At 43.3% G+C, this 27,186-nt stretch overlaps 1 protein-coding gene across 1 annotated transcript in view; it reads left to right on the forward strand.

Annotated features, from left to right (window-relative positions):
- LOC132455455 (inactive dipeptidyl peptidase 10-like) overlaps positions 1–27,186 on the forward strand; it is a 234,018-nt gene that overhangs the window by 110,778 nt on the left and 96,054 nt on the right. The window contains exons 13-16 of the mRNA XM_060049316.1: positions 7,547–7,594; positions 10,586–10,684; positions 12,485–12,554; positions 12,795–12,923. Coding sequence (XP_059905299.1) covers positions 7,547–7,594; positions 10,586–10,684; positions 12,485–12,554; positions 12,795–12,923 — 346 coding nt within the window. The remainder of the gene's footprint in view (positions 1–7,546; positions 7,595–10,585; positions 10,685–12,484; positions 12,555–12,794; positions 12,924–27,186) is intronic.

Here is a 27,186-nt window from a genome sequence, read left to right on the forward strand (position 1 = left end):
TGGCCTTCTTTCCAGCTGTCAAACTCCTCCTCTGATTCCTCCTGCTTTCAACACACTGTTCTTACAGGCGCATGCATGGCAGTAAGATGACAGGATCTCGTAATCTATAACGAGACCTGTCAGGATGTCAATGCAGACACCCACACCGTAGTGTGAGGTGAAGCCTCGCTTCTGCCAGGTCCCATCGAAGGAGACCCCAATGTCTATCACAGCATCCGTATCCTGCCTCAGTGACTCAGCCACCTCCGGATCCATATCTGCATACGCCTGCCTGATGCTCTCCCTGGCCTTGTGCAAGGACCCTAGTCCCCTCTCAATTTCTGCCACTAAAATTAAAATACACACTGTCAAAATCTGCTCATTTTATTATGTCCTTTTTTTTGCCAGTGAACTGAAAACAGAAAACCTTTTCAAAAGAATAACTTACCACAACAATGTTATGCCATTTTGTTACTGTTATGAATCAATCTTTTTTGCATCCATGAAATTGTATTGTCAGATAATGTATTATTAGCCTAATATAATATTATCTGTTGTATGGTGTATTATGTTTACTACTAGTGGTGTAACATACTTATGTTGGATGTGTATAGAGTTAATACCTATCTGCCATAATAATGTGTACATTTACCTAATACAGTAGCCTACATATATTTATTATTACTAGACCTACATTATTATCATCCAAGTCTGTAATCATTCCTCATCTTTCCATAGCCTACCTGTAACTCTTTTGTCATGTCGCTGGTACGTTTTCAAATGAAGGGAAGGGATCCCAAAAACCTTGCTGATCTTTTTCAGCGCAGCATAACCCAAGCCCAACTCGTGTGCCAACAGCACCATGCGCACATTTACGTCAAAGGCGACGTCTCCGCGGGTCTCACTTTGCAGTCGTGTGGATGTATACACGCTTCGCCGATACCCACCCTCAGCTTTACAACGGTTGCACTCCAGAATCAGACTACTGCAAAAGCCCTGGTTGTTTGGATCAATGTTTATTGACAGATCCGATTCGGCACAGTTAGAACACAGAAGATCATTTATCATCTCATTTAGACGAGAGACATGGACAATAGACCACTGCTGTGTCGCGCAGTCAGTGGCACCCTCTATCACCTCACGGTTAGCAAACAACTTACGACCGGACATGCTGTTCACTGGAGGGTTATGAGGCAATTCGGCCGGCTGATATATTCTCGTGGATCTTGCTAGACCCATTTGTGTCTTTCTTTTAGCGGACAATTTAGTAAGACGAGGCATTTTTAAAGTTCCCGTGGCAAGCTAACACGGAAATGTCAAAAAGACAACACGTGAGGCACTGAGCGAATCACGTCAGCAGAAAAGCGCCGTCAGCCAATGAATCGACTTTAGTTCTTTAAAGCCCCCTTCAGAAAGTCAGGATTGGTTGCTGAAAAGAAAGGAAATGCCCATATTTGGATTACACAGCCTTCTGGTCGAGGCTCAGAGCTTTAAAATCATACCAGACATGACAGATGTGTAAAAAGACGAAATGCTGAACGCGTTTCGAAGTAAGAATTCTTGGTAAATTTAGGACAAAATGGATGCCGCGGCTGAACTAAATGCAGTGAAACAGACACATAAATGTGTAATTTTGACGTTTTCTTTATGGTAGTATGAAAGATAACAAGTTAAAGAGGCAAACTAGCTCAAAATCTCAAATTTGACCAGGGCATGAAAAAATCGATATTTCACCTGCTGTGTCTGGCCTTAATGGAGCCGTGCACTTCAAAATAGGTCCATAGCAAGGAGCCGTTTGTTTCAGTACGACTCCTTTCAGCTGCCCACCCAACATAAACTGCTTATAAAACGCTTGAGGAGGCGTTTTGAAAAGAAAAAAAATATTTTTTTTTAGAACAGGGTAGAAATATAATTATGAGCCTTTGATTGATATCCAGACATTTTTTGCGGAGACACAATCCTGTTCCCCACTTGTATTGGAGTGGACGGCGATATCTACTTCTGGGCCACATGAAATGACGGACCCCCGTCCACAGCCAGCTTAAACAGCTGCAATACCAGGCTTGGCCTCTGAGCACTGGTGGATTGCGGAAGTATGCGCCTATCCTGGGGGCCTGATGTTACCCTGCGCCACTGAGCAGTTTGCATAGGAATGAATGGGCGGCCATTTTCCAGTCAGTGGTCCATCCTTTATTATGTCCATGCTAAAAACCACGCTGCAAAGGAGCTGCCGTAAATTGTGTTGTTTTTGTCGTAAACTAGGGTCCGATGGTTAAAAAAATAGACAGATATTCCAATGTATCCTTAAAAGGCAGCTTGGATGTTTTTATTTTCTGCTGTTTAGACTTCTTCTACAACCTATTTTTGAAAGCAAAACACCAAGCTCATTGATTTAACGAGGCAGGGTTATTTGAAACAATTTATTAAATAAATATTTGTGAGAGGTCATTCCTTCTCCTGAGTTTGCTTCCTATTTATGTCTAGTGTACAACCCTACTGTCCACAAGCATCACGTAGCCATCCAACCTGCATATCTGAGAATCAGGCCTCTCTTTAATAATGACCAAACGTTATGAGAGAAATACACATTAACTTTTGTCTCATAAGCAGCGTGGTGCCGGCTCCTTTTGACCTTTTGACCCCTGACTTCTGGGGGAATAGCTGCATCAATTCATTAGTCAATCAGAAGCATGTAAATATCTTCCCGGTGGCATAAGAGGGTGAACAAGGTGTCCTTTAACATCTACGCTTCCAGGCGATTGCAACGGTGCCACACATGAGTATATTCGAACATGTTTAATGGTAGTAATTAGCTGTCGAAATTGGAGGCCTTAATCAATAATGAGCAGCTATTGATTTGCTTCCCGATAGAAATTTGTGACAAATTACATGTTATTTAGCATCTACACGTTGAGCTGAGTCCAATGACACCGAGCATGACACTCTAGCAAATGGTAACATGTATTTTACATGGTACACCTAGGTCTAGGACATGCTCTCGGTGTAGCAAGCGGGCGAGCTTGATCTCATTGGACTCAGCTTAACGTATAGATGCTAAATAACATGTAATTTGTCAAAAATCTCCATCGGGAAGCAAATCTATAGCTGTTCATTATTGATAAAGGCCTCCAAAATAGACAGCTAATTACTACCCCGAAACATATTCAAATATGATCATGTGTGGCACTGTTGCAATCGCCTCGAAACGTAGATGTCAAAGGACACCTTGTTTGCCCCGTTACGCCACTGGGAAGATATTTTCATACTTCTAATGGATTGATTCATATTTTAAGGTTCTCAGAGTGAGACTTTAAGATGCTGCAGCAGAAGTGTTGAGACGAAAGATGATATCAAGACATTTATAGAATATTCCCATTCACATTATGATTCTTCGTCATAACATCCGACCAAACATCCTTTACATTCACCGAGCGAAGATTATGAAAGTCCAGGCCCCCCCTTCCTGAACTCGGGGTCCGACCGGGCCAAGTTTCGGTGCGGGGGTCCCAGTTAGGCCCTAGAATAAGGTATTCAAATTTCAGGGCGGTAGGACCTTCCTATCTCAAAAACTGTTTTTCCACCAAATTCTGAACCATTAGGTCTTGCAGGCAACACTTCTGAGGGGCTTTGTCCAAATGACAGTCCATTTGGGAAAACTTTTTTTCTCTAAGGGCTAGAAGTCCAAATCTCGGATATGTCGTTCTCGGGGCCCCGGGAAATGTGTGTAAACATTTTAGCATCCCTAGCTATCTCGAAAAGGCCGGAAAAGGGGCGTGACCTCCAACAGTACAGTAAATGTACGTAAGACAGAGGTTAGTTTCTAGTCCTCATTTTTTGTGGGATGGAGGTGTACATTTGTGGCTTAAGGTGTGTAGACACAGCTGGCCTGTGGCCACGTTTTTGAAGTCTGGGGTCAAAAGGAGCCGGCACCACGCCGCTTATGAGATAGCAAAAAGTTAATGTGTATTTCTCTAATAACTTTTTGTCATTATTAAGAGGGCTGATTCTCAGATATGCATGTTGGATGGCTAGGGTGTAGGTCTGGGAAGAACTTCAGGCCAAAATCTTGCAAGCGAGCTGCTGGGTGAGGTGCAAAGAGATGGAGCACTTGCTGAGTTATTTCCTGTAGGGCTGGAGCCACAGGTTGAAGCGTATGCGTCCTTTCAGACCCCCTGATATATAAGAGACCCCAAGGTAGAGCTTACTTAAATGTTGTCACCTATTGCATCACTTCCTTTAGGGCTTCAGCCTCCTAATTGATCATTGTAGTAGGCTATAATTGAATGCCCTCTTTCATATATGATACCTCCAACACTGGGACGTGGCAACAATTCTCTAAATCCATATGGGGAGGGGGGGGGGATGCTTGTGGACAGTAGGGGTGTATACTAGACATAAATTGGAAGCAAACTCAGGAGAAGGAATGACCTCTCACAAATATTTATTTAATAAATTGTTTCAAATAACCCTGCCTCGTTAAATCAATGAGCTTGGTGTTTTGCTTTCAAAAATAGGTTATAGAAGAAGTCTAAACAGCAGAAAATAAAAACATCCAAGCTGCCTTTTAAGGATACATTGGAATATCTGTCTATTTTTTTAACCATCGGACCCTAGTTTACGACAAAAACAACACAATTTACGGCAGCTCCTTTGCCGCGTGGTTTTTAGAGCCATGTAAGTATGAGGGGGCGGTCGATAGCAACCACCATAGCAACCATGACGGTCAAGTGACTGGATGCAGCCCCGTTGAAAAAAATAGAATACCACCCTCAGGAGATTAATGATATTTAAATTATTATGACCATGAAGTCTTTATTTGCATGGGTTTACATTTCGTTCTGTGTAGCATGGAAAAATCGGAGAAACACTCCCATTCAGAATGCATTGGTTTACATTTCGTTCTTTGGAGCAAGGATATTTTTATTTATTTATTCATTTTCAGTTATTGAGGGGGTGCTGCAAAGATGCAAATTTTTCTGCAATAATCCAAAATCCAATGGAAAACCCCGTTGGCTTTTTGTCAAGGGAACCCAGGGCGACGCTTCCGGGTTGGCCAACATACGTCATCCCTCCACCACGCTATACTATAAAAACACATGTTCAAGTTGAATGATAATGCATGAATTTATTCTTTTATTTGCAGAAATACGAGACCATAAGATACGTTTGGGTTTCTCTTGTTTTATCTTATAAACAAAATACACATAACATTAAGAAAAGAACGGAAGAAAATAAAAGTAATAATAGATAAAGCTAAACTCAGTTAGTGATGGGCATACATTTAAATGTAAAAAAATTACAGAGGTCACTGATCGGGTTGGGCAATCGTCTACAAGCTTCCATCTTTCGATAGCGCCCCCTAGCGATCGCCGATAGTCGATACTATCGGGGGGCAACTTTATAATAATTTTATAATATAAATTATTTATAATAATTTATCACTGAAGAAAATCGCGTTTTTTTTTTCTAATTTTTTCTTAAAAATGATTACGATGGTCTTCCCCTTGGACCAGCGTGAGCCTCCGCTGATTTAAGTTTCGATGCGTCGGCGCCGGCGGCGCTGTCATGTTGACACACGCTGATGACACACAGCTCGTAGCTGTGTTCGAAATCGTTCCCTATCACGGATATAGTGCACTATATAGGGTGCTCACCATTTTGTAGCATTGTTCGAATTCTCACTGGTTAATTTCATGCCCTAGATAGTGCACTTAAAATACCCAAAATTTGAGTGTACATATGATGTTCCCTACGTGTTACTTCCATATACCACAATGCAATGCGGTCGTGTTTTTCCGAGGAGAAGAAGAAGCTGAATAACCGCAAGCGGCGAAAACGAATACATTGAATGATGGAGTCTCCGGCTTTCGTTTAGAAATATCAACAATTTATTTGGGATTTAACAAGAAAATGTAACATTCAACATCAATACAACCTCCAGCTTTCCTCGAGAGTGCCCGGTTTGTTTACATGATCTGGGCGCATCTGTCTGCGTCACACAAATACCCGGCGCATTTACTGACGCAAATGACGTTTAGAAATGTTCAGCGTAGTGTCCGAATTCTCGTTTGTTCGTTCCCTATGTAGTGCACTATATCATGAACACTATAGGGAATAGTGAGTGAGTGAATAGGGAACGATTTCGAACACAGCTCATGTACCACAGCTGTGACCCGGAAATGGTGCAGCGGGGTGTGATGTCATTTCGCCGTGCGAGCAGACCGGTAGGTCAGCGCTACATAGTATGTTTTCCACCGGTTCCAGTTAATTTCAATTACAATTTGTGGGTCTTTTTAAGCTGTAAAAATAGCTACCACATCAAAAATTTTTTTTTTTAAATTAATTATTAAAATATAATTATCGCCTTTTTATCGCCAACTTGAGACGATCGACGATGGAATCCATCTATCGCCGATAGTCGATAGAATCTACTATCGGCCCATCCCTAGATTGGCTGTTCAAAAAGAAATGCACTGTTTAACTATGCCTTGTGCTCCGTTATGCAAGCACCAAGTCTACAATTGAACAATGTATTTTTGCAGTTTTGAGTGCTTTGTGCCAACTTGTGCTCCGTCATGCAAGCTCCAAGTGTCACACTGCTTAAGAAACAGATTCCTTCCAACTTACTATCTACGAAAAATGCCATCAATAACTTATGTACAAATAAATGGTTAGATTTCAACCAGCAACGAAGTTGGAGTGGCCTACACACATAAATAATTGTAATACACCAACATTGTTAACTGTCATACATAGGTAGCTAAACAAGCAAATGAAAAATGTAATACCAACGCTGAAATGTTTATTGGACTATTAACAAAAATATAAAATGATACCGTAATGCACCTGTTCTTTGTCTTTGGATCTTTTGAATAAATTGATCAATATATGGTGAATCACAATGATCGCAAGCAGAGGACCGTGAGAGTTATTGAGCAGCAGCTGAACCAGTCTAAAAATCGGACACGTTAACGGAGCACTGATCTAGGCCCTCTCGGATGCCAGGTCGAAACAACATTTGTTTCACTACGACTCCTTTCAACTGCACACCCCTCCTTCAGCAAAAAATAATTCAAGAGAACGGCTAATAAAACGCTTGAAGTGGCGTTTTGAAAAGAAAAAACATAATTTTTTTTAGGACATGGCATAAAGATAATTATGAGCCTTTGATTGATATCCAGACATTTTTTGCGGAGACACATTCCTGTTCCCCACTTGTATTGGAGTGAACGGAGATATCTACTTCTGGGTCCCTTGAATCGAGGGTCTGCATTTGTATCAAGTAGGCGTGGCCTATGTGACGTATTGGCTCCAGCTTCCTCGTCTGTCTTAAATTTGCTGCCTTCTGTGGCTGGAGTAGTTATTGCAGCTTGTATGTATGGTCCTGCTCCCCTTATGGCTATGTATAGTAATTGCAGCTTATGTGTTCGGTCCTGCTTCCTTGTAGCTAATTGGGGGTAATGCAGCTTATGTGTTCGATAATGATCCTGCTTCATTGTGGCTATGTGGGGGTAGCTTATGTGCTTAAATTACATAACAACGCCTGCGTTTATGTATTCCTCTAAAGGTCCTGGAGTTCCTTCGCTTCTGCTGCTGATCTTCGCTGACGTCCCCTGTAAGATAAAAGACTTAACTTCTAGCATTAGTACTGTTCACAATGTACTGTTCTGGAGGACACAAGTTAATGCCAAAGTTACAAGAACCCGTCGGTTAGAGATGGAGAACATTAGGGCTTGCTCAAGGACTCTTTAAAATACCTAATAGTAACAATTGATTGTTCACAAATCCGAGCTAGGGGGATTAATTGCGCCCACCGAGAACGCCCCTTACAGTTTTCTCGATTGTATACACACAAAAAATGGAACCATGCACACAATTCTGAAAACTTGAAGCTCATGTATCAACTACAAGATTCCAGACTGCTAAACTCTAAGCACAATTCCACTGTTTTCACATTTTTGCTAAACTCAAAAACAAATTTCATCATCTTGGTTCACCTGGATTACACTGGCCTTCAAAACGCAACAGCTAATTACCAATAACTCTAACTCACTTCTCACCTGTTCAAACACAACTGGCAAAACACTTAAAGGTTGGGTATGGAATTCGCTTTTTTGGCCATTTTTGCAAAATTACTTGAAATCCTTATCATAACCCACTTACAGCCACTGAGTTAGAGGTACTGACATGAAAATTAAACAAGTCAATCATCTGTGGAACGGGCAGGGCTCGAAAAACTCCAGCCAAGGATTTCCAGAGCCACCGAGTTGCATTGGACAGTAAGTACGTCAATCAAACGGTCGTACTGCACTCCCCCTCCCCCGCGCGCGACCCCTTCGTGCACGTACTCAAACCTCGTGACCCAGAGCAAGCTCCTGTTTGTTGTTATCCTGCGGTAGCTACTGGAGCTAGCTAACTAGCAAATTACTCGCTCTCGCGCATCTGTGTTCGCTCGTGCATGATTGCGCGTCCATGTACTTGGAATGGGTGGAGTCAGAGTCAGCGTTGAAGGAGAGGGGGTAGGAACATTTGAGTTGTGTGTTTTCAAAATCTGCTGGCATTTCGCAAATCCCATACCCAACCTTTAAATCATGTGTCAGAGCATAAAAGAAGACTTGGTGAGCTCTACTATGTCATAGATATGGTCATTTGTCATATTCAGGATTGGAGGTGGGATACATACTGATGTACATGTAGATCTGTTTCACCTCATTTATATTCTTATTTTTATTTTTTCTTGGCCTACGAAAAGCTTTTTATGCAGTCGGCTCAGCTGAACATTTTACTATATTACAGTAAAGCCTACATCCCCGAAAGATATTCTAAACATTTTCTTACTGTAGTGTTTTTCATTTGACTTATCAGTGCAATTACTGTACTGTAATTTACCAAAATAGGTAACATTGGTGTATTGTCAGAACAATGTTGCAGCATCAACTATAGGTGTACAGAATGACTCTTGGAACATTGTGAGTTTAGCCCATTGGAGCTCATTGGATAGACACATATGCATTGTATCCTATTCTGATACGATTGTGTCAATGCAATATTTATATGATATATTCACAGTATTGTATTACAATATGGCAACAGTCTTTATACTTTATGTACCACATAATTGCAACTTTTAAAAAGAAAGCTATTTCTAAACAATTTTATACATTGGAATATGTAACATGGCCTCATAAGGCCAAAACATATGCAAATAGTATTTTGATGGAAGTGTTTTGAATTGATCACACCAGTGTTTAATTGATGCTCTCTAAGGGGCCATGTCCACCAAAAGCCTTTTTAAAAGGCGGAGCGCCTGTCTGCAATGCATTCTCTATGGCGCGCCTTTTAAAAAGCCGCCCGGGGCGGTTAAACGCTCCGCGCGCCTCGCGCTTTTAGACGCGGGCCCCAGTTGAAAACAGTTGAACTTTTGAAGAAAAGCGCTCCACGTCATCGGCGCTTTTTTCAAACGACCAATCGAGGAGGAGGCAAGGCTAAAAGTATCAACAGAACACAAACTGAAAACAAACTGAAACATGTCGGACGAAAGTTTAATAACAGCTGTGAGTGAGTGTCCGGTCCTGTACGACCTCACGTTAAAGGTGGTATTCCCCGTACTGCCTCCTGCCACGATTAATGCTGTGGACCCACTCTCTCCTCCGGGCAACCACGACAGGCGCAGGGGATCGTCTGCAACCTCCGCTGCCACGGCAAGAAGCGCTAAATCTTGCGTTCATTTTCTAATAAAATTGTAGGAGCAACCAGAGAGGACGTTCAGGTGTCAGATGCCAGATGATGGAGCCAACAGATAGAAGCTGTATATCTATGGATACAAGCGATGATGCGTATTAATGACGTAAACGAAAAACGCTCCGTGCGCCTTTTTTGAGCGGCGCGCACAAACGCGTTGAAAGCAGTGCACGGAGCGCTCCGCCTTTTAAAAAGGCTTTTGGTGGACACGGGCCCTAAGAGTTATTCATTTGAAAGCTGTGTTTAGTGTTTGGTGGAAAAAATCAGTTTTGAGAAGAATTGTCTAGTTTTGACAAAATGATTGGCTCTTCTGAGGTTTGTGTTTAGAGTTTTGAGAAATTGAGCTATTGTTTCAGAAAACGTGTTTAAACGATTAAAAAAAAAAATAATCAGTGTGTGAAGCAGCTTGTTTGCGCTCAAACTTTACCTCCGTAACAGTGTGACATCAGACAGTGAGCGGTGCTGAAATGCAGGAGTCCCGCCTCCCTGCTACCCACAATGTTTACAACTTCTCGGGCGGGTGAATTTGCCAACACGCGCGCAAAGCGTTCGACCTCTCGCAACAGATTTGGCGTGCTGACCAATCACAGGGGGGGGGGGGGGGGGGGGCTTTAAAGCTACATGATACAAATCAGACCGTTTTTGAAAGACACTGAAATACGTTTTGCAGAAATGAACAGTATGAGAATAATAAGCAGTATTTCTAACATACATGCAGGTTACCCTATTCTAGTAGTACCCCCCAAAGGAAATGATTAACCCTAAAAAATTATGATATGGGATCTTTAAGGTCAAGGCTGTGAGTTCACGTCTCCCTCTTTGGAGACCAAAGCCTCTGCTAACATGTGTCTCTACTCTTCAACAGCCTATTTTATTCTGGAGGACAACCTGCCACTGCGGTCGGCATTGGAGAGCAGACAGAGAGTCCAATCAGAGACCAAGATGATCTCACATGACCACTTTGGTGAGCCGCCTGTTTGGCATTGATATTCAGTGTTCCATAGGACGGGTAACGAATCAGGGATGTTGTGGAGTTTTCACGCTTGGTTTGGTCGTCGTACTCTTCCTCTAAAGCAGGGGTGTCAAACTAATTTTGGTTCAGCGGCCACATACAGCCCATCTGATCTCAAGTGGGCCGGGACAACGAGACTCGTAGTGGGGGTTATCTCAGCCATGGTTGAGAAGGAATTGGGGGAAAGGATCTTTGGCTTTGCCTCCCTGAAGTACATGAACCGCTAAATGAAGGAGAAAGGGATTGTTGCTAACGATTGTCTCTCACCGGAGCCCTGCTGCCTGCCGCCGCGAGGCACCACCGCCACGAGGCACCACCGCTGCGAAGCACCACCGCCGCGAGGCACGCTGCCCACTTCCAAGGCGGTGGTGCCTTGACAGCGGGGCTCCGGCGGGAGACAATCGCGGGCATCCATGTCGCGGTTCAGTCTACTTCAGAATGATGTGGAAGTGGAAGGGGGGGGTTCAGACCGGGGGACGCCGGTAGGGCACCCTCACAACCAGATCAAACCTGATCTGGTTTCAAACCTGGTTTCAAACCTCAAACCTGTGCCTGGTCTTCTCGACGCACACCGTCAAGCAGCTTGGAGAACTGTGCAGATCCTCCTCTCTCCCGCTACACCCGCCAAGAGGACGGAAGTAGCTACCACAGGCCAAGAGCCTACTGCCAGTCTGCAGGTTAGCAGGTGGCCCCCTCCTGTAGTGTCCTCTTTCTGCCCAGCCCACAGATACTTTCCTGGTTATATCCTGTGCAGCTAACGAAGGATACGCCCATTTCCCAAAACAACAGGTGGAGCCAGCCACTCCTGCATTGGCTGGCTATGCTGTCCATGTCAGGCCCTGAGCCAATCACAGAGTTCACAGGCAATTAAAGGAATGCACAACAATCATGCAACAAGGAACACCCTAATATCAATGTCAATATCAAATCAGGAGCACAGGAGAGGAAGAGTCACCCTAATATCAATGCAAAGTCATCAAATTCAAAGCACAGCAAACATAATATAGTAAGTATAATTAACTCAAAATCAAAATCCAGAGATCCACACAGAGACAATTTTTTGGGGAAACCGCATAAGTCTTGTGCGATTTTCGGCCGACCGTCCAGACGGAGTCGGCTAATCCGGTGCCCGAAACCACACATTTCTGAAACCACCCTCGGAGGTGGTTTCAAATCTATCAGGACCTATGCGGTTTCGTGTTAGGATTCGTGTGGACGCCTGAAACCCAAAACGATGACATCATTAGCCCCCCACCAGCTGGGGGACATCAGAGTTGTGTGGAATTTTTTATTTATTATTTTATTTGTATTCTTTTTGTAGCTTCAAATAAAGCCCCTTGATAAATGTAATTACTAACTGTACATTAAAAAGTATTTCTGCTCAATTGAAAAGTTTGAATCTCCATGTGACTGAATGTTTGTAGACAGCGCGTAGGCTGAATGGGCGCAGGCTTGATGCGCTCCATTTTTTTCTGTGGAGAACCAGCGCCTTGAATTTTTACTACAGCGTTTCTACAGCTCAATGCGGATTCGCAATGACTCCGTCTTTACGGGGATATTCCTAAACCGCATAAAACGAAACCGGATCGTTTTCACCCATATCGGCTCCGTGTGGACGGGGCCTATGTCTCTCTCTCTCTTTATCTCTGTCTCTCTTCCACACTCTTTCTTGCTATCTCCTTTGACCTGCCTGACCTACTAGTCTTTCTCCCATCTCTCCTCCAGCTTACGCTCTCTCCCTCCTCCTTCCAGAGCTGGCTGTGAGGCTGACCTATCCCTCCGACTTCTCCACCTCCTACCTCTACGGCCTCCTCCTGATGGTGTAAGCCGGCTGCTTCCTGCTACAGGGGACCCAATGAACCACATATTGCTTGTTTTGCTGTTGTTTTTGGGCGGTTGTTAAAGGCATCACGTTAAACACAAAAAAAGGATGACATAGGGGACTATCAAGTAAACTGTTTAAAAGTCAATATTTTTACTCATATATAAAGCGCTCTCTCTCTCTCTCTCTCTCTCTCTCTCTCTCTCTCTCTCTCTCTCTCTCTCTCTCTCTCTCTCTCAGTGAAAGCCCCCCAGGGGGGCAGGGCGTGTCTGATGAGTTCCGGCTGGGCTTTGATTGGCTGCTGGCGTCCTCTGAGCAGGTAGTCGTGGCGCGGGTCGATGGCCGAGGGTCGGGTTTCAGAGGTCAAAGGTAACCGATCTACAGGGTTATTCGAATCAGGGATAATCGCTGTGTGTTGTCCTGTGTTTGACGCTGACCGATCAGTGTCATTAAAGGAGCTGTCGGGGAGAGTAAAGAGAGAGAGCAAAATAGAGTGAAAGAAAATATCATTTTGAAACTAAACAACCTCAAAATGACACCTCCTTCTCTTCGCCCTCCCTCCCTTTATTTCTCCTCTATAAAAAAGCGTTGCTGCAATGTGATTAACGGGCAAAATAGATTCCCCAATCAATCAAAGGGAAGATGCCCTCATTGTTCATAAATGTGGCCAGGAGCTGTCTAAATCTAAATTGTCTCATACAGAGGCAGACGCAGTGAACTCAAAACAGATCACATTTCACTCACTAATATCAGACAGGTGTCTAGGCTGTTTCCACTAAATAACATTGAATAGCTGTTTAATATTACTTTCAGTCCTCTGCAACGCTAATCATTCAGCTACGTGCCAATGTCAAAAAAACACGCATCAGCTCTGCAGTCGTTCAGGAAATGCAAATTGATTAACATGTGAGCTTTTTTGCAAATATTTGTATACTGATGTACTTGGAAACATTTACTGTAAGTACATTTCCTTACCGTTAAAGGTCCCATAGCATGAAAATTTAACTTTATGAGGTTTTCTACCATTAATGAGTTCCCCTAGCCTGCCTATGGTCCTCCAGTCGCTAGAAATGACGTTACGTGTAAAACGAGCACTAGGTATCCCGCTCGCCTTTGATAAAATGAAAGCTCAGATGCACCGATTAGGAATCTGGCCCCATATGTCTTCATAAGGGGCCAGGTTACCTCCCCTTTCTCTGCTTTGCCCGCCCAGAGAATCCCGGGGAACCGGCTACGGGGCTCCGGTGGGAGATAATCCCGGGCAACAATCCCTTTCTCCTCCATGTCACTGTTCAATCTGGACTTCAGCGAGTCAAAGCCAAAGTTCCTTTCCCCAAATTCCTTCTCAACAATGGCTGAAATAACCCCCACTACGAGTCTCGTTCTGGAAGTACAGGGAGTCCGCAAACGGCAACAATCCCTTTCTCCTCCTCCAGTTTGACTCGGAAGAGGAAGAACCAGAGACGTCGGAGAAGCTGACGCAGTCGTTTGAGATTCATAATATCATCCGGAGGCGCACAAAACTTTTGGCCGTGATAAAATATATATTATATTAAATAGATCTAATTTGAAACATAGATCTATATTTCAAATTGTAATATTTAGATAAAGAGCTCCAGGACTCCCGTCGGAGCACCCGGAGTGTTCTAGAATATTTACAGAACACGGCCAAAAGCTGTGTGCACCTCCGGATGATATTATGAATCCGAGACATTTCGATACATCCACTGTAAACACTAGCGCATGGTACCGTGGCCACAAGCTGCTCAGGGCCACACCCCCACCCTCCTCCTTGACCCTCTTCTCATATTTTGTAGAAAGCTCATTGTGGGACTGGCTCGTAGTGGCTGTAATTCTGCACCAAAGCTGAATTTCTTGAACATCTTCAAATACTGTAATAAGGGCCCACTAACACATAAGCATCCATAAAGCAGCATGCCATGGGAGCTTTAACTGCTTTCATGGACCTGCAGAATAACCTTAGCCTAGCTTGAATAGAATACCATAACAACACAACAATATTGTAGCTTGTCTACAAACACAAAGATAATTATTCCCTATTTTCAACACTGTTATTATTTTGCTACTATGCGCAGCCAGTGCACCTATACAATCAACTACTTCTGGTTGGGTCGTCTACGTGGAGGGTAAGCTTTTAGCCGCCCAGGGCAGATAGCCTTATATCACAGCGGCGAAAATAGTGCCAAAACATCTATGTTTAAGGAAACAATCTTGTTGTATTTTTACTTCAGATCACTTATGAAATCTTTGGAATTTAATTAACAGTGTATTCACCTCACATGAACTTGAGCTAGGCTACTGTAGATCTGCAAGTCAATTATAACCCAGTGAACACCCCTACTGGATGTACAATGATGAATTAGGAATGAAAAAACTTTCCTTCTCTTAGACCACTCAAATTGTTTTGTGGATTTATGATTTATTTCATTAAGATCGTCAACATCTGACCATTTTCATGGCTATGCATCAATAGGGCAGGATGTTTACAAGACTTTTAAAATGACCTTTTTTTAAACAAATGCATACACCTAAAAAAGGTGATATTATGCCACCAGTTGTGAGCAGGGACGTTGGAAGTAGGGGTGCGGGGGGTGGGACCCCCCCCCCCCCCCCCCCCCCTCTCACCACCAAATGCAGAGTTGAAAACCGAAACTTAAATATCGCCTGGCTGGGCTGACTTGAGTTGGAGCAGCCAAATAGCCTAAATTAATAAATATTGTTACTAAATAGAAGTAATGTGTATGTTGTGTTGTTTGATTTTCGTCAGTAGCCCACAGTGGCTTAGATTCTGCGCTCTGAACGCCACGATCTTCAAGAGGCCTACACTATCGCCGATCACATGAACACCCAGCCGGCTTCTTTTTTTCTTTTTTTAATTTCTTTGATTGCTGTGGGGGGTCACGTGGTTTTCAAAAATCAAAACCCACCTCATGTGTATTTGAACCAATGCCAGTGCATGCTATGGTGCACACGCCATGAAAATGAGATAAAACATTAATGTTGCGTCGCGCCGTATCCGGTATCAATGGTTAACCTATGATTCTAACCAGCTACTGCCGTGTTGGATAGTGCTGCACGCACCGTTGCCAATTTCCAGCAGCCCCCCCCAAAAAATAGTTCCAACGTGCCTGGTTGTGAGTGTGATTAGCCATTACAAGCCGTTTGACAATCTGCCTCTTCTGTATTTTAGTGACATCACAAGTGGGAGTGTCCACCTAGATCAGGGGGTGTCCAAACTTTTTTCAAAGCGGGCCATATTTGAAAGATTCCAATACTTTGAGGGCCGAATGCCTCTCCCGCCATATCTTTGGACCATAATAAAGGCACAAACAAATTAATTGCATTTCATCATTTTTATTTAACGATATGCAATAGTCTGCAATAGTCTTGAATTTGACAATAACAAATGCTAGAAGAAAGAAAGTCTCTTTCACAACTTGTATATCACACCACACAAGGAACAAGCATTGAGGAATAGCTGTCCAAGTTAATTTGAGAAGACATGTATGATTTCATGACTACTTTTTGACCATGCCAAATTCACATAAACTGTATTACAACAATTGCAGTCAAATAAAAATATTGACGTTTCTTCAATTTCATTAACTCAGAACAAGAGGAAACTAACAACAATTTGACCATGAAAAATGCACATGCAAGAAAATGAACATAGGTCTCGCACAATTTCCAGATCCCACCACACAAGCAAGAAGTGAGAAATAGCCCGTCCAGGTTAATTTCAGAAGACATATTTAAAAAAAATGACTACTTTTTTACCATAACAAAGTAACATAAACTGTACAGTCAGACAACAATAGCCTATTGTATTTCTTTAAAGTGGCAGTGTAAGCCACAGGTGAGTATAGGTTTCTACAAATTAATTCAGTGTTTCTTTCAGATCTGTTGACTGACAAAAATAGCAGGTAATTACACTGTGAAGTTAAGAAGTATATTTGTCCATGAAGCTTACATTTTACCCATTCAGAAACTTCAATTTAACATTTTACATGACAGAGAAACAGGCAACTTACTGATACTAATGAGAGGGGTGATACTGAGATCTGGATTGCAGGACACGGGTCACGTCTGGTTTGACAGCAGTGGTTGAGATGCATAAAATGTCACGCAGGTGGGCGTCAGTTAGTCGGGACCTCAAGTGGTTCTTGTTCAAGTTCATAACAGAGAATGTCTGCTCGCACAAATAAGTGGAGCCGAACAAGCTCAGCATTCTCTTTGCAAATGTTTGCATTTCTGGGAATCTGCCTTTTTCCAGCTGACGATAAAAGAGAGAGCTGCTGCTTTCGGCCGCGCAACTCATCATCCCACTGTAGTTCAATTAGTTCCAACTGCAGCTGATTTGGGGCAGTATCCGGGTCCGCGGAGAAGGGAGATGAGAAAAGTGAAATATCCTTTTCCATGCCATAAAAGTCCCAAAAGCGCCCGTTGAACTCCCAGTCTCACCAATATGCGTACAGATCGCACGGTTTGACACTTTCAAAATGCGTGCAGTTCATACGCCAAATGACCATTTCGCGTGCATATAATACGCAAAACCCAGCATTAACTGAATGGGAAATGCAATATTTTAGGACAGATTCACCATTAAATGTGTTTCTAATGACATTTCTAGCGAGAAATGTACTTTTTCCTTGAATAATCTTCAGTCAGTGAATGTGTATGATCTTTATTAATCTTTATTATCTGAATGGGAAATGCAATATTTTAGGACCGATTCACCGTTAAACGTGTTTCTAATAACGTTTCTAGCGAGAAATATACTTTTTACTTGCATAATCTTCAGTCAGTGATTGTGTCTGATCTTTAGTTTTATAGTTATTAGGAAGATTTTATCGGCTCGCTCGCATGAAGACAACAACAGGAGTATGATGGACAGGGATCTGACATGGACAGGGATTTTTTTTATTTAAACATTCAGAGGAAATCAGGCCTACTGTAGGCCTATGTAAATAAGATTAAAGATGTCTAGGATAGTATAAATGATAACTGTAAATGGCAGGTGTACTTTGCTTTTCATGGAGCCATAATGTTATATTAATAAAAAGCATTGTATTGATGGGCACCTTTCAGGCCACTTAAGCACCCCTTACATGCATAATTAATAAAATATTAAAAACACTTGGGTGGAGTGTGTTTGTCACTTATGTGAAAGAGCTGGAGTAACGGAATAAGATGCAGCTGGATAGGGCGCTGAGAGGTGATGCATGAGGCATGATGGTGGCACGGCAGACAAGTACAGGAGCATGATGGACTGGGATCTGATGAGGAAACAAAGATTTTCTAACTTACGATAAAATATACTCTGAAGTTTCCAGTTTCTGCAAACAGAAGAGAAGGGGTTTAGTTAAGGCTTTGTATCATTAATAGGGTTAGACTGTGACAAACAATCAATAACAAACAAAAAAAATAAAACTACGTCTTAGTTTAAAGCCCACTCACCACGTCAAGGTGCAGGCCAAGCAACCCAGTCTCACCAATATGCGCACGGTTTGACACTTTCAAAATGCGTGCAGTACATATGCCAAATGACCATTTCGCGTGCATATGATACGCAAAACCCAGCATTAACTACTGTGGAGGGCGGATGCGTCCATTTCGCGTGCATATGATACGCAAATCCCAGCATTAACTGAATGGGAAATGCAATATTTTAGGACAGATTCACCATTAAACGTGTTTCTAATGACATTTCTAGCGAGAAATGTACTTTTTCCTTGAATAATCTTCAGTCAGTGAATGTGTATGATCTTTATTAATCTTTATTATCTGAATGGGAAATGCAATATTTTAGGACCGATTCACCGTTAAACGTGTTTCTAATAACGTTTCTAGCGAGAAATATACTTTTTACTTGCATAATCTTCAATCAGTGATTGTGTCTGATCTTTAGTTTTATAGTTAGGAAGATTTTATCGTTTCAACGACGTCAGGTTGTTAGGGACGCTGCTTTCGCTAAACTAGCAGCTCACGTGTTTCCTGCGTTTGTGTTATTAAACCGTTACTTTATGTAACCTTTAATGATATCATCTTGTTAGAAACACGTATATCTGAGAGCCAACCCAGTCGACAAAAGCATACGTTGACAGTGTACGTTTTCGTGAACCCTGGATTACGTCGCATTTCAACATAAAATAGCGTGTTATAGGGCTGGGCGATATGGGCCAAAATGAATATCTCGATTTTTTTTTACTATATCTCGATACACAATATATATCTCGATATATTTTGAATCTCCTCTAGAGCACATCATAAATGCTTGATTCAACCATGTCTGGCATAATGTTACGTCAGTAATAATTCTAGTATTCCTGAAATATAAGTCTGCATGTAGATTACATGAAACAACATATTGTTTAAACTCATTAGTGCTTTGTATTGGAACAATTTAGAACTTGCACATAAGAAAAGGAAAATCACAGCAAGTTAGATTTACCAACACAGCATTTATTCAAACCGTTAATTATTTATTAACTGTTTGCATGATAATTATTATACATACACTGCCAGACGACGGATCCAATGCTATTCTTTTTCAAAACCAAATCCTCAGTTTCCATCCTTTTTTCTCTCTCTCGCTGTTCTCACTCACCGGTCGGAGGTACACACACCTACAGCAGCGCGCCGTCCAGACTACGTCACACACGTGCGTCCATGAGAATCTCGCAGACTCGCAACCGGCGGGGGGAGTGAGTGTGTTTGTGCCATTGCATGTCTTTACCTTTTGTGGAAGAGGGAGAGACGTCGGAGGCGCACAGAGCTTTTGGCCGTGATGTAATACAATTATATTATATTATATACTATTATATATAGAGCTCCGGGAGTCGCAAACGGCAACAATCACTTTCTCCTCCATGCTGCAGTTCACCCCGGACTGCACTGCACTGAGTTTGACGGTTGAACGCTGATTGGCTGTTTACGTTACACATGTCACTCAGTGGCCACGCTGTTGAACGCTGATTGGCTGTCATCACGAGAAATTAAAATACATTTAAACTCGAGCGAATTTGTCGCGCCACTAATCCTCGTGAACGCGCTCGCCTGTGCCCGGCGATAGTGTGGCGCGACAAATCAAAACTTGTTGCCGGTTTTCTCTCGCGAAGAATTCGCCCGATACGTGTCTACATTCACATTATATGGGATTTTGTCGCCCCGTCGCGTTTGGTGTGAACGCACAATGAGTATGCCGGCGCCGGCAAAAATAAACAGATTACGTGCCAATTTGTATTTGATGTTCGCGACAGGGGCATTTTATACATCCCCTGGAGAACATCTCGCGATACATCGCATATATTCGTATATCGCCCAGCCCTAGCGTGTTACACACACACACACACACACACACACACACACACACACACACACACACACACACACACACACACACACACACACACAATGCATTTCGCTGCTTAAACAACAACATATATTATATTCCCTCAAATATTATTACTTTCAAAACATTGGCCAAAGTGGAATATCTTTTTTATTTGGGCTGCTTCTTGGACATTTTGGGTGGATTTTGAACGGTATGTGGGCAGGACGTTTTTTGCAGGACCTGGCAACCCTGCGCTGTTGCCCGGGTTGCTGAAATGCTCCGGAACAGATCTGGATCCACTATGGCCAAAAGACTTGTATGCCCCCCCTCCCCCCTTAAATAAATACTATGGCAGAATAAAGAATAAATTCATGCATTATCATTCAACTTGAACATGTGTTTTTACAGTATAGCGTGGTGGAGGGATGACGTATGTTGGCCAACCCGGAAGCGTCGCCCTGGGTTCCCTTGACAAAAAGCCAACGGGGTTTTCCATTGGATTTTGGATTATTGCAGAAAAATTAGCATCTTTGAAGCACCCCCTCAAAAACTGAAAATAAATAAATAAATAAAAATATCCTTGCTCCAAAGAACGAAATGTAAACCAATGCATTCTGAATGGGAGTGTTACTCCGATTTTTCCATGCTACACAGAACGAAATGTAAACCCATGCAAATAAAGACTTCATGGTCATAATAATTTAAATATCATTAATCTCCTGAGGGTGGTATTCTATTTTTTTCAACGGGGCTGCATCCAGTCACTTGACCGTCATGGTTGCTATCGACCGCCCCCTCATACTTACATGGCTCTAAAAAACCACGTGGCAAAGGAGCTGCCGTAAATTGTGTTGTTTTTGTCTTAAACTAGGGTCCGATGGTGAAAAAATAGACAGATATTCCAAGGTATCCTTAAAAGGCAGCTTGGATGTTTTTATTTTCTGCAGTTTAGACTTCTTCTATAACCTATTTTTGAAAGCAAAACACCAAGCTCATTGATTTAACGAGGCAGGGTTATTTGAAACAATTTATTAAATAAATATTTGTGAGAGGTCATTCCTTCTCCTGAGTTTGCTTCCTATTTATGTCTAGTGTACAACCCTACTGTCCACAAGCATCACGTAGCCATCCAACCTGCATATCTGAGAATCAGGCCTCTCTTTAATAATGACCAAACGTTATGAGAGAAATACACATTAACTTTTGTCTCATAAGCGGCGTGGTGCCGGCTCCTTTTCACCTTTTGACCCCTGACTTCTGGGGGAATAGCTGCATCAATTCATTAGTCAATCAAGCATGTAAATATCTTCCCGGTGGCATAAGAGGGCGAACAAGGTGTCCTTTAACATTTACGCTTCCAGGCGATTGCAACGGTGCCACACATGAGTATATTCGAACATGTTTAATGGTAGTAATTAGCTGTCGAAATTGGAGGCCTTAATCAATAATGAGCAGCTATTGATTTGCTTCCCGATAGAAATTTGTGACAAATTACATGTTATTTAGCATCTACACGTTGAGTCCAATGACACCGAGCATGACACTCTAGCAAATGGTAACATGTATTTTACATGGTACACCTAGGTCTAGGACATGATCTCGGTGTAGCAAGCGGGCGAGCTTTATCTCATTGGACTCAGCTTAACGTATAGATGCTAAATAACATGTAATTTGTCAAAAATCTCCATCGGGAAGCAAATCTATAGCTGTTCATTATTGATAAAGGCCTCCAAAATCGACAGCTAATTACTACCCCGAAACATATTCAAATATGATCATGTGTGGCACTGTTGCAATCGCCTCGAAACGTAGATGTCAAAGGACACCTTGTTTGCCCCGTTACGCCACTGGGAAGATATTTTCATACTTCTAATGGATTGATTCATATTTTAAAGTTCTCGGAGTGAGACTTTAAGATGCTGCAGCAGATGTGTTGAGACGAAAGATGATATCAAGACATTTATAGAATATTCCCATTCACATTATGATTCTTCGTCATAACATCCGACCAAACATCCTTTACATTCACCGAGCGAAGATTATGAAAGTCCAGGCCCCCCCTTCCTGAACTCGGGGTCCGACTGGGCCAAGTTTCGGGCAGGAAGGACCCCCCCTTCCTGCCCTCGGGGTCCGACCGGGCCAAGTTTCGGTGCGGGGGTCCCAGTTAGGCCCTAGAATAAGGTATTCAAATTTCAGCGCGGTAGGACCTTCCTATCTCAAAATCTGTTTTTCCACCACATTCTGAACCATTAGGTCTTGCAGGCAACACTTCTGAGGGGCTTTGTCCAAATGACAGTCCATTTGGGAAAACTTTTTTTCTCTAAGGGCTAGAAGTCCAAATCTCGGATATGTCGTTCTCGGGGCCCCGGGAAATGTGTGTAAACATTTTAGCATCCCTAGCTATCTCGAAAAGGCCGGAAAAGGGGCGTGACCTCCAACAGTACAGTAAATGTACATAAGACAGAGGTTCGTTTTAAGTCCTCATTTTTTGTGGGATGGAGGTGTACATTTGTGGCTTAAGGTGTGTAGACACAGCTGGCCTGTGGCCACGTTTTTGAAGTCTGGGGTCAAAAGGTCAAAAGGAGCCGGCACCACGCCGCTTATGAGATAACAAAAAGTTAATGTGTGTTTCTCTAATAACTTTTTGTCATTATTAAAGAGAGGGCTGATTCTCAGATATGCATGTTGGATGGCTAGGGTGTAGGTCTGGGAAGAACTTCAGGCCAAAATCTTGCAAGTGAGCCGCTGGGTGAGGTGCAAAGAGATGGAGCACTTGCTGAGTCATTTCCTGTAGGGCTGGAGCCACAGGTTGAAGCATATGCATCCTTTCAGACCCCCTGATATATAAGAGACCCCAAGGTAGAGCTTACTTAAATGTTGTCGACTCAGTCACCTATTGCATCACTTCCTTTAGGGCTTCAGCCTCCTAATTGATCATTGTAGTAGGTGTAGGGAAAAACGGTCTGTCTAGTTACTGGACCAGATGAAATGAGACGGAGAGGTAATAAAGTCTGTCGGCACGAGGACCTTGGATTTATTAAGTAAAGTGGCAACGGTTATACAGAGTCATAAAGCGTGAGAAATCGAATATGTCTAAGTCCCTAATCAGCGCTGATGGTTCGTCCAGAGCTTCGCCTCCGTGGAAGGTCTGCTGCAGAAGAAGGGGATGAGTTCCTGTGTGATACACTCTTATGCTGTATCCTCCTCTCGATGAGGTGTGTGCGTTTGAGATGTGTATGGTTCCGTGTGTTTTTGCTTGACCTTGCCTTCCAGGCCCTAGTGTATCTTCTTGTGTTCTTCCTAACGGGGGAGAGCTTCACAGAGTCTCCTGTTTGTGACTCTCCCGTTCTTGAGGATGACTGGTGCATTGTCTGAGTGTACAACATCTGCCTGGCTCCGGCCTTGACCTGACTATATATTATGTGTGTGTTATGTGTTAAAAGTTGACTATATTGTAATGTGACTGCCATGTGATGTGCTCATCAGGCTAGGGTAGGAGTTAGCTATATTTATAATGTACATGTGATGTACTCAGCAGGTTATTTTGCCCAACATATCCCCCTCAAGTCGTCGCAAGACGACTTTTACTCATTAGGGGTACGAGGGATAGGACTACAGCGCGGGACTATCATGATAACACTTTTAGAAATAACAGAAAGAAGGCAAAACGATCATAAAAACAAACAACCATGAGCATGGGACTAAAACAACTCGCTGGACCGGGTGTACGGGGAACCACGTGGGAGAAACGCCACCCATGCTTCAGACATGGGTATGCCATACACACCCCACCTAGGGGGTGGCATCCACCCCGGCCTTACATCGCGAGCAGACAATACCAACAATACTGGCCGCAGATAATACACAAAAAACATACCACATGTATACAATAATACAAAAAACAAATATCAAACGATACCAAAAAACAACAACCAACAACAAAGCTGGCCATACAACAAAACCAACACCAAACCATAATAATAACAACAAAAATGCAACAATAAAACAAACTCCAAACAAAAAACAGTATCAGCAAAAAGCAGCAATAAGACTAACAAACAATAACAATATCAAAATGCAACAATCACACAAACACTACACTAACGATCACAGGAAAGAAATGTAACCATGAAACGTGTCCCTAAATAATAATAATAACATCAGAAAGATATGAGGTAGACAACGAATGGCAATCCCCCTCAACCCATCCCTAGATGACCGCACACTAAGGATGTGAGGAGGAGTTAACTGGTCGTGTAACAATAAGCAATCACACGCATGGGGTATTCAGGGTAGGCCCGGGGCACGGGAACAACTGAAACCACGGAATAGTCCTGAGCGTCATCACGGGCAGGTGGTCGCAAGGCGCCACCTGAGCATTAGACCCTTTTATTCAACTGCGCTCAGGACCTCATCTGATAAACGGGCAATCAAGGCCCCTGGAATCTCGCCCGTGTGTATCCCCGAGCTCCATCTAGTGGGACAGCGATATAAACAACAACATTTGCGTTCCCGGCGTCGGTTGCGTAGACGCGGGCATAGATATGGGAGCGGCTAAAAACAGTGAAGCGTACAGAAGCGAATACAGCCAGGGGCGCCCTCAAGCCTTAAGGGAACGGGCCGCAGCCCCTGGTACCGGAACGCAGATCCCTGGTCCGGGCGACGTGGGTGCATCAGGTGGGAGGGGGGTGGTGCCGTTGGCGGGGACGGGAATGGGGCAGCCCACCTGGAGAGGTTACTAGCACGTCACAGGCGGGGGGGGGAAGGGGGGTGCCGTGGTGGGGTTTCAGCATACGGTGGTGGAAACAGGACGCCGGGGCCGTGCACCTGGAGAGGCCACTAGCACTCACGGGTAGATGTCCGGCTCGGCGGGGACGCAGTCGATGGTGGGGGTTGGGAGTGTGTAGGGGAGCTCGTACTCAAAGTCAAAGGTTGCAGGGTGAGGGAGGCCATACTCACAGTCAAAGTTTGCAGGCACTATCTGGTCGTCCAGGCAATCCAGAAGGGGCATGAGGGGGGCCGCTTCGGAGTAGGGAGGGGGCTGTTGTTTCTCCTTTTCGAGGGCCGTGGTGATGAGGCGTGAGCAGAGGGTGCGGGCGCAGGGGATGCAGCAACACCCGCAGCAGACCACAATCCCGACAAAGCAAGCCAGGGATGACAGGACGGCCATGAGAAGGCCCTTCCACTTGCCGAACATGTCAGTCATCCATTTCTCCATGGGGTTGTCGACCCCAGAGTCCTCTGCCATCTGGATGGAAAGAGCTCGAAGGCCGGCCAGGGCCCTTGTCACTGACCCGTCAGGGGCCGTGTTGTTGGGATAAAAGTACAACATGTTGTCCTTATCATCCCACACACCCCTCCTTGCTCTGCCAATAGCATATCTATATTTATATAGTCCCTTGACCTTATCCGTGGAAAAATTGACAAACCGTTGCTGATTATAGTATATATTATTTATCCAATTAACATTTTTGTTAATAGTGGACCACCAAAACAGGACTGATTCAAACCCTGCCGAAATTTGATTGCATCATTCTTGGGTAGTTCGTTGGCTCCGGGCGTGTCTGCATCTGGCTCCTCCTCCGGCCCTGGAACTTTGTGTTTCTCTTGCTGGAATTACAAACTTATGTACAACAGTTAGATGTTCAAACATATTTTCCTTAATTCTATTTCTACTTACTCTAATGGAAGTCCCTTTTGGGACCCTCGAATGTTAAGTGAAGGCATGGGTCGACCCTTAAGCATTTAATGCGGGGTTAGATGCGTCGTTCTGTTAGTTTTCATGCGATAACTCATTAGTGTCAGTCGTAGTGCATTAGTCCTTTAATTTAGTACTCTAATTTAATTTTGTTAATCTTTGTCTTAAGCGTCCCATTCCTCTCTCCACCATACCTTGTGGTTTGAGGATTGTAGACACAGACTAGTCTTTATTCGACATGCAAATGTTGAATCACTTGTTTGAGTGTTTTCTGAATAAACACTGCCCTATCGCCTGAGCTAATTTGTGACGGAATTCCAAACCTTGGCATGACTTCTCTAGTCAGAACCTTGATTACCGTAGCCGCACTTTGGTCGTCTGATGGGACTGCTTCTACCCCTCTGTTGAACACTGTTTTTTCAAATGTTTCACACTCATTTAGCTGGATGTCAATCATTGTTTGCAAGTATGGTGAAGAAAAACCTTGTTTTCAAAAAATTTCCTAATTCTCCTCAAAACCTCCCCCTCCTTGCGCAATGGTCAAAACCATGCGCATTAAATGATAAGCAAATCTAAGAACGCCGTTGGTGCAACCAACGTCGAAACGTCTAACTTTAAGCATCAGCAAACTGAAACCAATCTTTTGGGAAGGGAAATCGAAACCAGTATGTCCAAATCCAAAGCCCAATATGGGTGGGTTTACCATCAGCCGCCTGAAACCACGCTGTTCCAAAGTCATGCACTAAACAGAAAAAAACGTTCATGCGTTAGTGGCCTTCTATACCACAAAGGTAAAATAAAATAAAATAAAACGCGACATGCCCCGTTCCAAGACCACCTCTGCTGCCAGAGCTGACATATCTGACTCCTGTTCCCCCTCCACCTTTCATCAGCCGGCTTTTCCTATGATGGTTGCAGTTCGTCACTTCATGTTCAAGTGAGCCAGTGCTCACAGTGACTCTGCCAAGTAATCGTGACTGTCCTGTTTTAGGTTGTCCCGGGCTTCAAGGTGGGATCTTACCCGTCATTGGCTAACCAGCCTTCCATACTGGCTTAGTGCAGGATGCCGTACCTGGGATACGATCAATCCCCACCTATATGGTGGTATAGATCGCAAAGTGGAGGGATGGAGACAGTCTTCAGCCGCATCTGCCCTATGCAGCGTGTGTGTGCGTAAAAGATACACATCAGGGCAACTATAAAACAAAAGGTAATTTATCAGAGTTAAAATTATTAAAGTGTTGCAGCAGCAGTAGTGGCATTTGAAAGGTAAACCCACTACTTCCGAATCCAATTTGACAACATTGCATGTATGACTCCTTCCCAGCAGATGTGGCGTCAATCCACCTATTGTCCTGAACTAGGGAGATGTGAAAGAAAACAAAATCACAACATTAAAACTTGCATTTTCAATATTGGGCGACATACTTCTGTCTTAACCGTTACTTAAAATCACAATTCTCTTCATAATCCTACCCGATTGCCCTTCACTATCTATTTAAATTGGACGACCTAATTAAACCTTTCATTCTACCTATTGATTGCATTTAGTGTTTTCCACATTTTGATTCACTACTATG

This window comes from Gadus macrocephalus, chromosome 4, assembly GCF_031168955.1.
Source record: "Gadus macrocephalus chromosome 4, ASM3116895v1".
NCBI lineage: Eukaryota > Metazoa > Chordata > Actinopteri > Gadiformes > Gadidae > Gadus > Gadus macrocephalus.